At 31.5% G+C, this 14,116-nt stretch overlaps 1 protein-coding gene across 1 annotated transcript; it reads left to right on the forward strand.

Annotated features, from left to right (window-relative positions):
• Positions 1-2,705: 2,705 nt before the first annotated feature.
• Positions 2,706-6,776, forward strand: LOC143081860 (perlucin-like protein). The gene is made up of 4 exons (XM_076257529.1): positions 2,706-2,997; positions 5,088-5,173; positions 5,620-5,716; positions 6,116-6,776. The coding sequence occupies exons 2-4, from the start codon at positions 5,129-5,131 to the stop codon at positions 6,328-6,330; spliced, it is 357 nt and encodes a 118-aa protein (XP_076113644.1). The 5' UTR covers positions 2,706-2,997; positions 5,088-5,128; the 3' UTR covers positions 6,331-6,776.
• Positions 6,777-14,116: the final 7,340 nt, after the last annotated feature.

A 14,116-nucleotide genomic window follows, 5' to 3' on the forward strand; every position in this document is an offset into this window, starting at 1 on the left:
TTGGCATGGCGTTATCACTTTGTGTTCGATCTACGAGTTTGAATGATCCTCTGGTATCTGTCGCCCCTCTTTTGTAAGCTCTCCTCTCTGGGATATAGTTGTTACGAAGATGAATAGTTAAAGTGGTACAATTTTAGCTGTTAAAAGAATGTCCTGAGGGAAATTGTATGCCTATATTTACAAAATGGCAACGTTTAATGAGTTCAATATTTTGTGAATACATATATATGTAGGTTTAAATAATGTCCCCCATGAAGTGATGTCCCATGGACATAATTTCATGGATATGACCTGTGAAATTTTGTCCGTAATAGAATATTTATTATAAAATATTGTCCATTTCTGTGTAAGAGTGTCCCTTGAAAAGATAATCAATTTTGACCTTTGTTGGATATTTTTTCATAGTGAAATCATGTCCAAATTGCATAGAAGTCTTGTTTAATACAAAATCATTTAAATTACAAAAAATAATAAGACTCAATCGACATTTGTTTTTAAATTTACAGCAGGAATCTATAAATTGTTATAACATCTTTGGATTGTCATATTAAAATTGCATGGCCTACCTTCTAAATGATCGTCTTTTATTATTATTAAACTCTGGAGGGTATTGACCATCACACAAAAAGTTGTTTAGCTGTGTATATTCACCACTTTCCATTGTTGTTTACATCTGTGTTGTCTTGATTTAGATTTTAATTATGATTTAACTAATTGATTAAACCATTTTAATGATTTCTAAATTATTTCCCTCCTTTATGGACAGAAAAAAATAGCTTCACTATGAACAATTGTGCTTTGTGACATATTTTTATAAAATATCAATGAAATAATGTCCAAGTACTATGGGAAACACTATTGTATTGTTGATATTATGTCCCGTAAACTAAATTTCACAGATCAACTGTGATATATAGTTCAAGAAAACACAATTTCATGGGACACTTTTTTGGCTTACATATACACCTAAGAAATAAATGGCTAAACGATGAGTCATACGCATAAACTTGATTGTTTCTTGATTTTTTTAAAGCAGGAACAACACATTAATAGTACCTTATTTATGATGCCTTAAGAATATGAAAATAAAAATAGTAAAAGACTGTTTCATTGTTCATTGATACTTATCTATTGTTTATGTCCCTAAAAAATCCATGTACCCACACACAGGTTTCCTTTACGTGTGTAGTATGTTCTTTTGATAAATTGAAAATTTGAAACCTACGTACATAAAACAACAAAGTAGCTGTTAATGCCGTTGTGATTTGACCACCATGATACACGGCTGTAATCCTTCTTCATTCAGGTTTGTAATTTTTAAATTGAGTCAAAATAGTCCACCAGGGTAATAACATTAACAATCATATAATAGTTTCTTCTCAACATCAAAAGAAAGAGTATCGTTTTATATCGGTTTCTTATCCATGTTATCTTAGCCGTATGGGGCACAACTTTTTGGAATTTTGGGTCCTCAATGCTCTTCAACTTTGTACTTGTTTGGTGTTATAACTTTTTTGATCTGAGCGTCACTGATGAGTATTACGTAGACGAAACGCTCGTCTGGCGTACTAAATTACAATCCTGGTACCTTTGATGACTATTATCGATGCTCTTCAGCTTCGTAATTTATTCGGCCTTTTTAGCTATTTTTGGTTTAAGTGTCACTGATGAAATTTGTGTAAACAAATGCGAGTCTTGTACACATACACAATTTCAAACATGGTAGCTATGATGAGTTTTTCGTTAGTCTAGTCATTATTTGTTTTAACTTCATAAAAAAGGAGATGTGGTATGATATAGCTAATCAGACAACTACCCAGATACTTTCAAATAAAGTGGATCTACAGAATGACAGGCAGACGTAAATCCTATAACAATAAAAAAAAAAACATACCGTATAATAGGCCCAGAAATTAAGAATATGAGACAACTGAATTGAAATGGCTTATGCCCTATTCTATAACCAAAAACAAATATAAAAACTACTGAACTAACGGCTTCTGACTTCGGACGTGCACTAAAAGAAAGTGGCGGTGTTAAACATATTTTTGAATGCTCAAATCCTTCCCCTAACCTGAAACAATGATGTAACAATACACTGTAAGAACCTACAAACAAATTTAAATATTACATAATCAGATGTGTAAGTTGTGAGCCTATGCTTCAGGATAATGCCGTACTTTGACAGACACTTGTTTGGCCTAACTCAGGATATTGCATTTAAATTGTTTCGATCCCAATTAAAATGTATATTATATACCCATTACATTGTCATATGAACAAAGAGTTCTATTTATGGCTATTATTTATTGAAAATGTCATATTATCTATTAATTAACCACCAGCTTTGATTATATTACCGAAAGAAAGGAACGTAAACTATCATAATACAAGTCCATTTTCTAAAGTATTACTATTTGTATTGCAATTTTACAAAACATTCATCACTATTCTTTAAATCAATAATACAATTATATCACTTATATTACGAAATAAATTTAGAAATCCAAAGTATGACCCTTAGTGTTCCATAAAACAATTCTACTTATGTTCAAGGTGAATGCTTTTAAAAACAGTTTAAAACCATATTGTTGTATTGGCTGGAGATAAATCAATTTATATACAAATTTAAGTGTTGAAATATAATTAAATTAAATTCCTCCCAAGCTCCGACATTTTCTATTATACTGACCATGCAGAGCAATTTCTACTGTATCGTGTTGATACTAGTTAGCTTTCCAGTTGCTGACAATCTAGAAACAACATTAGCTCAATTCGAAATAAAATCACTTCATTGGATTCCACAAAATTCATTTACAACTGATTTGTATTCCAAATCAGCCAAACTATGTGCTTTATTTTGTGTCTTAAACGAACAATGTGCAATTTCAAGTTACTCTGAGGTAGCACGTACATGTCGGATAGACCATTCCGGGAAATGTTTCTTCCTGATTGAACCTGTAAATGAATGGGCGGTTGTAAAACGAAAAGGACCACGTGAGTATACATGTACATTGGACTCATTTTCTACCGTATAATAAACAATCGTATTCTTGCAGGGTCTTGTATTAAAGAAACGAACACATTAGTATCCTGTTAATAGAGATAGTTTGCACTTGCTATACCATTATGCATACACTTTTTCTATTGTGTAAGTTGATTCATCCTCTTTCTGCACTATTTTCTAATCCGAGGCGATCATAATCTACTAAAAACCAACTTATTTTCGAGATTATTGCGAGTAGAAAAATAATGCAAATATAAATCGTCGCGAATGCAAAAAGCTAGGATGTTTTCTTATTATATTATATCAAGTAAATTAGAAAATGTCGATAGTTAATAGCCATGGAGTGGATTAGAAAGGATAAAATACGAAATTTAGAATCCTCGAAAATAACTTGGGTGACTTATTTCACGGAAGAAACCTGAGTGCCCGGCAAAAACAGAAGACCTTATGACAATCTTAATTGTGATATCGATGTATAAATATTTACCTAAAGCAATACCTAGGCCTTCACTTTAGAAGTTCACATGTGATAATGACGTGAATGCAAACATTACCTTTTTTTTTTTCTTTCTTCAAATTTTAAGATAAGTGACCACAAGGTTGCTAAATATCACAATTGTCACAGAATGGTATATAAATTTGGTCAAAAAGTATCAACAAAGTTTAAGTTAGTGTTTGTTTAGGCCTTATAGAAAATCACAAACCATACAGAACTACAATGAACATTCAAAATCGGGAAAACTCTGAACAAATAACAAAACAAAACAACTCACACACATCAAACGAGTTTATTACAACAGTTTGATACTTGAGTTTTTGCAGGTATTTCCCTTTTTAAAACATGTGTGGATGCAACCTGGTTTTTATAGCTTCTTTAAACTCATACTTGTATGAAAGTCGAATTAAATTCCATTATATAAAGCACAATGTTTGAGCAAAACAAGCATACACACTAATCAGGAGCCTGTTTGTTCAGTGGTTGTCATTTAGTGATGTACGTCCAAAAAGTGTTTCTCGGTTCCCGGTTTTGTTTTTTTTTTTCGTGTACATCGTTAATGTTCATTTTTAAAGTGTTTAACACTAGTCATTTCGGGACCCTTTATTGGTCACTGTTTTATTTGCATCTGTAATCTCAACCACAAGTCATTTGTATATGATAGTCAATTTAATAAATAAATAAAGAAATATTTCATAAAGTTATGAAACAAGCAGAAATGAATCCCATTTACGTTCAAAATCATTCAAAGACAGAAGTATACATTCTGGATTCAAACAAAACTATTCTCGCTGTATTGAATACCCGTTGGTGGACTTTGTCTGAATTCCAATTTTTGTTTCTATTGTTATCTCTTAGATAAAGTCGGCATTTCCATTCCGAAATGTAAATCTCGGAAAGACAGTTGCTTAATTGAAACTTATACCACATATTCTTTTATCTAATTATTGGAAATTGATATATGATCGATGGATGTTCTATTCAAGTTTACACATATTTATTTATAGTGTATTGGGAAACAAGTAATTGCAACTTATATTAATGTTTTCACTTTGTAAATGCGAGTGCTGGCTTGTTGTTTATGTACGTTACATGTTCATTCCGATTTTATACTGTTTACACAATTCATTCGTTTTCTGCTTCCTCCGCCTGGCTTACTGAAATAACAGTAATATTTTAAATGAATCTAAAATTTGATTTCAAAATTGTATATATGTAATTTATGAATACATCTAATGTGTTTCTTTCCCTTTATAATTGTTTCTGATGGTGGTTTCCTACACGTATCGTCGGTAAAACTCACATGCTAATGTGATCTGTGAAAAGGGAATACTATTGCCTTTTGTTTTCATAAAGCATATATGTCTGACTGTATCTAATTTAGGTGATGCATTTTTTATTATATTTATCATAAATTGTTTTTTCAATATTGTCACCAAACGGTCAATCCTTATTTGTTTACATTAAAAGACAAAAAAAAAAAAAACCAACCCAAAATGTGTACCATCTTTTACATCTTTTAAAATAAAGCTGATTATTTGTAAATTTTTGCTTTTTACCTTAATACATATAAATCTATTTCAGTTCAAATAATCTTCAACGGATGCGCAACTGCTGGTCCATCAATGTATAGGATCTTTGATGAGCATGTTAGTTGGACCACAGCAAAGGTAAATACGTTCATATTTGAATTTATTGTAGCCTAACATGAACATGTTAGCGGCAACATAGACGTTTCACACCAAATTAAGTGTTGATCATAAAGCGTTGGCAAGGAACATAAGAGATCAGAATTGTGATATCTAAAAGTTAAAAAAAAAACTATACCATAGATACAACTTACAATGATATTACCTCATGTGTATCAATTTCACTAGCTTGCTTCTACAGTTATTATGAATAAAAAACATTTGCTGAATTTATATATCATCTATCCGAAATTTAAATATTGAAATTGTGAAAGAAAATTAAACAAAAAAACATTCGAGAAAATTGTTACAAATATGGTGCACGTTGGTGCACACAACCCTCTATGTGTCATCCTTAAACACATGAGACAGAAAAAAAAAATGAAAAATGATGCAAAAGCCCGATTCAGTTTTTTCGTTTGTTTTAGGAGAACTGCGAAGGTCTTGGTGGAAAGCTTGCTGAAATAGAAACGTACGAAGAGAATGAGTTCATCAAGAATGAAGTAAGAACAAGAGACACAGGAGGTACTTATGAGTTTTTTTTTTTTTTTTTTTTTTTTTTTTTTTTTTTTTTTTTATCAAATTATAAGAGATTGTCTTGAAAAATAAATAAATACAATGCAGTGTTAATCTCTAAAGAAATAAAAATTTAAAGTTTTATTTTGATGTTGGCCTTTGACATATTTACATGGCATTTAACATACAATTGAAAAAACATATATATTTGATAAAATGATTGATAAGAGCACAAGTTTCATTAGTATGTTAAGACTTAATTTTCACTTGTTTGTTTAAAATAATAACAAATATTCGCAATACAAGTTTCATGTCAGTATGCCATACCAAAACACGCCAATATTTAATTAAATTAAAAAAAAATAATCAGCAGTAACAACATATGTACAAACAGTTTCTCTTTTTCAGTGTTTGGTTACTGGCTAGGAGGATACAATTTAAACCAAGATAGTGACATGGAATGGATAAGTATTCCTGGTCAAGTTATGCCATTTGATTACATGTATCCAGGAGAGCCAAATAATCCTTCAGCCAGTTTATGCATGGGTACATGGAAGGTTTATGATTATCAATGGGGTGATTATGGCTGTGGAACTACAATCTCGTACATATGTGAATTCTAAAAAGACAAAAACATACAAAAACATAAGTTATTTCGATTCTGAATATGTGTTTCCATGCTTCTTACTACAAAAGAACAAACTAAACAAAGTACTACAAGTATATTTATCAGTAATAATATATTGTGATAACGAACTACTTTTGTTTTATGCACATGCATGTTTTGATAAGTTCACAATTGATTGGAAAGTGAGTAACATAACATGTCATAGAACATTAATCTACAGTGATTGAATAACCATTAGGTATTCAGACTTGAATAGTATGAACCTGTTTACAATCTTCATCGCGACTCCAGTAAAATTATCAAAGTTCTATGTAAATATTTACTTTGAATTTTCAGGTATAACAACATCACACGATAAAAATTTTTGAAGTTAGCTGTGTAAATCAAACATGAAACTGGAATTCATTTTCTAATATTGATTAAATAAAGTACTATTATGGATTTCAGTTATTAACCGGATGCATATGCATAGTCTGTAGAGTAAGACAAACAGCAGGATTTTCAATACTATGCATTTTCAACCATATTGATATATTTTAAGATTGAAGCGTTGCATATATTCATTATGTTCATTGTTTTATTTTTATGAGCATCGAATGTCGTTTATTTTTGTTTTTAATTTGCTATCTGCTAATCGAGATCTTAAAAAAAAATAGATAAAAAATAAAGTATAAAAATAAAGAATTCCAAGGATTATTCAAAACTCTACTACGTCAAACGAATGGATAAACTTGGTGTTGTCATTTTCTGGTAAACAAAATAGGGAATTAAAACGGGTTGTAAAGCAAGCCAAACCTCTCACTAAGAAAACCGATATAATTGGTACAAATGTCAAAAATAGTGGTAGATCAGTTATTTTCGTGTGTAATAATCTCAATCACTATAAACACATTTGTCATAAAAAAATGTATATAAACAAAGAACATATACAAAATGAAAACACAAGGATACAAACAATTACAACAGCTCACCATCTTTTGTATTAACTTTGTAAGTCGCTAGTCGATCAATACTTAAGCGAATTTGTATTTGATGTTAAAACATTACTTTCAATAACAAATGTATATTCTAACACTTAAAAATTGATATATTTATAGACAACTTATTTGTATCAGCTGGCAACAAAGCGAAGGGACTGTTACTAAATATATTTAATAAATTACATTTGAAAAATATATGACATATCAGGACACTCTTTTATACTTTGGTTTACGTTGGCAGTGTTATCAGCTTACCATCGCCTATACATGTTCTATAATCCATTCTTCCTGTTGGGCAAACTTGTCATGGATTTTATTTGTTTTAAAATTATAAAAAAAAACAATTTCCTCGCACTACTAACAAGTAAAATGGAAATACTTCACTTAGAATAAAATTCAAAACAGTGTGGCTGTGGCCATTGATTGACACATTAAATTCATCCATTGACTGGGACAAATTACGTGAACGTTTGTCTGTAACAACCACTGTTCACGACATACCTACGATAGACATTTAAACTGTGGGGTCACCAAAGGTTTCTTAACGCCTTTAATTATAAAACAATTCGAAAAATTAATCAGGAATAACCTTTATGTTTTGATTTATATAATTGATATAAATCAAAACATCGTGTTATTTCTGATTAATTTTTCGAATTACTTTATTAAGGTGTTGAGAACCTTTGGTGACCCCATAGTTTAAGTGTCTTTAAAAAGTACATAGTGAGCAGTGGTCATTACATACAAACGTTCACCTAAATTGTCCCAGTTAATGGATGAATTTAATGTGTCAATCAATGGCCACAGCCACACTGTTTTGAATTTCATTCTATTAAAAAGGTGTAAATATAGACCTGTCTTTTCAAGATTAATTTAAGGTCGTATCTATTTGTTTGAATGGAATATTATTAATTAATATATAATAGCTTAAAGACATGAAATCTTTTCAGAAACATTCGTAGACAATTAATGTTACACGGTGCAGAGTTTCAAGTCTAGTATACAGTAGGGTTCAGATTCATTTTAGATTGACAAGGTCAAGTTTCGATATTTGAATGCATCGGATATTCATTATATCAAGAACTGGCTTTTAAACTGCGAATCAGTGTCCTATCAATAACATGATGAAAACAAGAACACAATCAAATCGACTCATTTCTTTACTGAAACTACTGGACAAGTCTACATTTAGACGAGTTCAATTGCTCTTGAATAATACATATACATGTTTGTCTAATATAACACCGCCTGATAGTGTCCTCTGTTCTTGGCTGTTATATCGTTTTTGCTTAGAATAATGGTAACCTTTATATGTACTAAGCCTGTTTGCTCATAAAAAGTATAACCAATTATGTAAAAATTAATTGTGTGATATTAATAAATCAACTAATCGAATTATTTATATATAGACAAGTTTTCAATAAATGATTAAACAATACATTAATTCACGAACGACCAAAACGACCAACGTGTTACTTTATTAGGGGTGTTCTTCTGTCATGGGTCTAATAATCAGTTTGTCTTTGTGTGACTTTGATTACAATCTTAGTTACAAAATGTATATAAATCAAAAAATATAATACACTGTAATTACAATCTTACATGACCAAGCACAAAAATTAGAATCTTCAAAGCAGCTTAATCTCGAAAAAATAAAGTACAAAGGTAGATAAACAAAATATGAAATGCTATGCGAAACTATATCGCTTTAAAACCCTCTGCTTATAAACGCTTTGACGAAGTAGAAAAGTACTCTTAAGGATGTAAATTATTATATAACACTAAACAACTAAATTTTAACTGACATATAAAAAAGAAGATGTGGTATGATTGCCAATGAGATAACTGTCCACAAGAGACCAAAATGACACAGACATTAACAAATATAGGTCACCGTACAGCCTTCAACAATGAGCAAAGCCCATACCACATAGTCATCGATAAAAGGCCCCGACTATAAAATCACACTTAATAGTCAGTTTGATCTGAGCAGATCATACTTGACTGAACAATAAATCATTAAATCATGTTCAGACTTTTAATCAAATTTCAGACTTATACACTGCGGTTAACTATTCAGACTATTTGTTTACAATCTATTTAGATCTGTTCAAACGATGTTCAGTATTTTTTTACTTGTATTCATAAAGATTGAACACAATTACGCTATATGCTACCAAACCGTACTAAGTTTAAAGCAAGCAAATGCTTTGACCAGTACCCAATCTAGATCAGTCTGAATATTGACCTAAAAACTGAATATGACAGAATAATTTATTGTTCATTTTTTTTAGAAAATTTGAAGATTAAAATGACAGTGTATGACTAATATTTGCTCACGTGTTAATACAACAATGAAAGAGTAACAATTACTGACAATACATCGTCATTTGAAAAACGTTGAAAAAAAATATACGACAAAATATGGTCACGAGTATATTAACACCGAACATGAATAATGTATTTCAAATATAATAACTTTAATACATTAAAAAAACTATGTTCAGTGGACCGTGAAATTGGGGTCAAAAGTCTAATTTGGCTTAAAAATTAGAAAGATCATCTCATAAGCAACAAGTGTACTAAGTTTCAAGTTGATTGGACTTCAGCTTCATCAAAAACTACCTTGACCAAAAACTTTAACCTGGACGGACGAACGGAACCACAGACGGACGGACGGAGCCACAGAGCAGCAAATATAATGCCCCTCTACTATCGTAGGTGGGGCATAAAACACACAATCAGACGAATACAAAAGTCGACGAAAGACGAATGCCTTTGTGAAAAAGAAATAAGTCAACGCAGCACAACACAAACAAAGTGTGTTAAACTATTTCAAAGACGTTAACTACAAGTACTTAAAACTGCAGATCAATGTGAAGTTTTAGACGGACAAGTACAGAAGCTGGAGCAGTAGTATTGATTACTTAACTCATTACAAATACGTTACTGGTGATATATCGGATTATCCACTGAATCAAAAACAAACAAAACCCCCGATAAATATCTTGAAAAAAACAATTCAACATATTTCCTAGTTGACGTGAATATTCGAAAAAAAAAACAACTAACCAAGGTTTTACCTGCGTTAATGAAAAAAAAAGATCTTCACTGTGTAAAACGAATTTGTTGTCCAGAATTGTTCCCATAAAATGAATTATAATATTTTCTAGCGGTTCGAAGTAAAGCGGGAAAATATTGTTTGACGTTATGGGTAATATACGTATGGTCCAATCAGAGGGGTTGATTTAGATCTTGGTATGTAGGTATGTTTGATTTGTTTGTCACTTTCTAACCGCCGTTCGTACGTGCATGACTTAAAATGGACGCTGACATCAGAGAAATAATCCAATCCGAAGTACAAAGTGCCATACTACGAACTCAAAATAAACTGTTAAACAGTTTTACGTCACTGCTCGGCGCACGCTTTAATGGTTTCCAGCAAAACATCCAGGATAGTCAGAAGTCACTGTCCGAGTCACAGTTGGCCAAAATCGACGAGACCATGACAGAGACCTTCGAGTTCAGTAAAAGGGAAAATGAAGAACAGTATAAGCACAACAAAAAGGTTTTCGTGAAGGTTCTGATAGCTAGCAGCCAGTTATAATCAGAAAATTTGAACAATGACAACACTCAAACCGCAAAAAGAAAGATTTACGAAGGTATGGAAATGATAAAGTCAAGACAAAAGCTCATAAAGTTAGCAGATTCTTCAGACGCGGGATGGCGAGTTGTAAACGAATATACCACAAATCCTTTGGCAGAAGATTCCAAAGATGAAAAAAAGAATATACAAGGCACAAAGTAGAGCCAAATCCAAGAGAACGAAGTAGAAGGCGAAACGCAAGAACGATACTAGGCCAGTACCTTATAAGACTAAATCAATGGCTCCAGTGAATCCGATTCCAGTCAGCACAAGATGTTTCGCCCTGGGAGATGTTTCATTTGTAGTGAAACTGATCATTAGAAGAGAGGGTGTCCTCATGCTACAGTGCAGTATACAAACAAGATAAGTACTAATATGTTTTTATGTAACGTTAGTAGAAGTTCGAGTACACCTTTGTATACAAAACAAACGTTACGCAACACAACATTCCTTAGCAATACACATACTACGATTAGTAGTAATCTTGTTCACTCAGATATATCACCTGTAGGTAGTCTATTTGAAAATGTCAATAACTGGAAAAAGATAGGCGATAACGAACACGTTAATAGTGTTATAAAGAAGGAGTTTGTGATTCCGTTTTTAACAATTCCAGAGAGTGTGGTATTAGAAAATAATAAGTCGGCGTGCAACAATACGATTTTTGTTACGCAAGAAATCGAAAAGTTGTTGAAAAAAGGGTGCATAAGCAAAGTAAAGTAGACATTAGAAAAAAATGTTAAAAAGCAATCACCAGAGCTTTTAGTCAACCTCAAATCGCTACCTTTTACACTGTTTTGAACATGAATACAATGACTCACTTAAGTCGAAATCGATTATCCACAAACCCATGCCGATTTAAGTTGTTAAAATGATTGACGCAGAAAGAGAAGTGTTGCCTTCAACTGCAAAAGTGTTTCCCCGCGGAATAAAATATCCATAATCCTTGTATTTGTATGCACTTGTCTGAACTCAGAAGCCTTTTGTTCAGTAGATGTGTATTTTTATGTGGTTTATATGTGCCTCTTGTTTTGTATATATATATGAGACCGTTGGTTTTCCTGTTTTATATTAGTAATGTTGGCGCTCTTTATAGGTTAATATTTGGTTTGAGTAAGTCTCTGTGTTAAAGGCCGTTTGTTTGGTAAACTTTGAATACATTGTGATTCGGATTTAGAGTTGTCTCTTTTGCACTCAAACAACATCTTATGTATAAATTAACAGTCTAAAAAACATAGGAACACAAATGAGAATGCATGTCACCAAAACTCGAGGACACATACAACTAACATATAACACAATACTACGCACATAAGCAAACAAAACGTACCCATAAAACCGGAAGTGAACTCAGGTGTTCTGGAGGGATAAGAAGTTCCTGTTTCTTGAAAGATGCCTCTCGTGTTTCTAGTTTCAAGTTATGTCTGATGAAGGAGGAATTACATAAATAACAATACAACAGAAATCATGGTAGGCACAATTATTCTATTATTTGGAGTTCAAGATCGTATGTCCTGAGTAAGTAACAGTAATACACGAAGTCATGCCTATGCTGTAATTAAAAAAAGGCATTACATGTCTTGATGAACACACATAAATCACTACATCAGTTGATAATTGAAGAAATTAAAGTACAAGAGATAAATCAAGTTTGATACCAACTTGCTTTGATCATGATCGCGAGATCCTGTAATTGTATTTTATCAAACACAAATATAATTGGTCACTTTGAGTTATATTACTTTTGCATTAAAAAAGTCGAAAATCAAATTGTTGTTATAGAAATGTAATAATCGCTCGCTCGCCCAAATTTCAAGAGTGGAAAATCCGTAGAACAAATTAATTAAATTGATGTGGACCAAGTGACATTTTTTAAGCATAGATGAATCAGCAACTATTATATCGAAAACGATTTAAAGAATGTTGTCAGAAATAAAGTACAAATTAGTGAGTTAAAACTAACACCATTTTGCAATGTCACACACGTCATTATAAAACAACAAACGTTTTTTTTTTTTTTTTCAAGAATTTTAGACAATATTGCTTCAATTCCTCACTTTATTATTTTTTTTTCTTCATAAAACTAAAATCCAAGAATATAAGAACCCGAGAATATATAACTTTTATCAAACCAATAAATTAGTTTCAACGAGTAAAAGTGATTGCTAGTAGTTCTCTTGTCACTTTATGTATCATTGTCATTTTGCATAGTTTCTTTTGTTATTTACTCTGACATCTGACTTGAATTTTTACATTGAGTTTTACAGTGCGTATAACTGTGTTTGTTTTTCTAAATTAGCGAGAGGTATAGGAGGAGTGAGATCGCACTTAACATGTTTGATCCTGCCGCATTTTGGAGGATCTGACCATTTTTAGTCTTGTATGTTTGTTTTTAATTCCTTTATATGTTTTAAGTTTAGTATGACGACCATTTTCATTGAACTAGTATAAATCATTTTTGTTTTAGTACCAGCTGAAGACCACCTCCGGGTTCAGGATTTTCTAACTGTGTCTAAGATCATTCTGCTGTTTTCTTTTATTTGGTTCCATTCTAAATTTGACAGTATGTTTCGCAATGCAACAGCTTTCCACCGTAATTAAAACTACATAGATGTCACATGTCCAAGCATCTGCTAAGTATAACGCTCTAATTTAATTTAGTGTTTGTCAAATTAAGTACTGATAAGGACATTTATATATTCTTTAAATACGACACCTGCAGGAATATTTCAATTGTTATCATCAAGCAAATCTACACTCTGACGACAATTTATGTTTTAAAACCAATAGTTGTTTTTTTATCATCTTGCACTATCTTGTTAAACACATGTCAATACCAATGTTAGCATTGTCAATGAATAATCACTTACAAAAATCAATATTCAATTCGGGGTTTTGTAAATTTTGTAAATAATTAATTGATTTACATTTGTTTAACATCAGTTGATATTATTGAAATTAAGTTTTGCGGCAGCTCGAATGATCAAAGATTTCAATTATAGACTTATTAGCATAATTCTGTTTTTATAAAGTTTTATTGTGGTCAATTAACATAGATAAAAGTGCGTAAAGATCGACAAACTGTTAAAGTCAACGTGAATATAATATGTATCGAGGCAATCGGGTTAGAACTATAGTAAACAGATACATTATAA

This window comes from Mytilus galloprovincialis, chromosome 7 (genome assembly GCF_965363235.1).
Source record: "Mytilus galloprovincialis chromosome 7, xbMytGall1.hap1.1, whole genome shotgun sequence".
Lineage (NCBI taxonomy): Eukaryota > Metazoa > Mollusca > Bivalvia > Mytilida > Mytilidae > Mytilus > Mytilus galloprovincialis.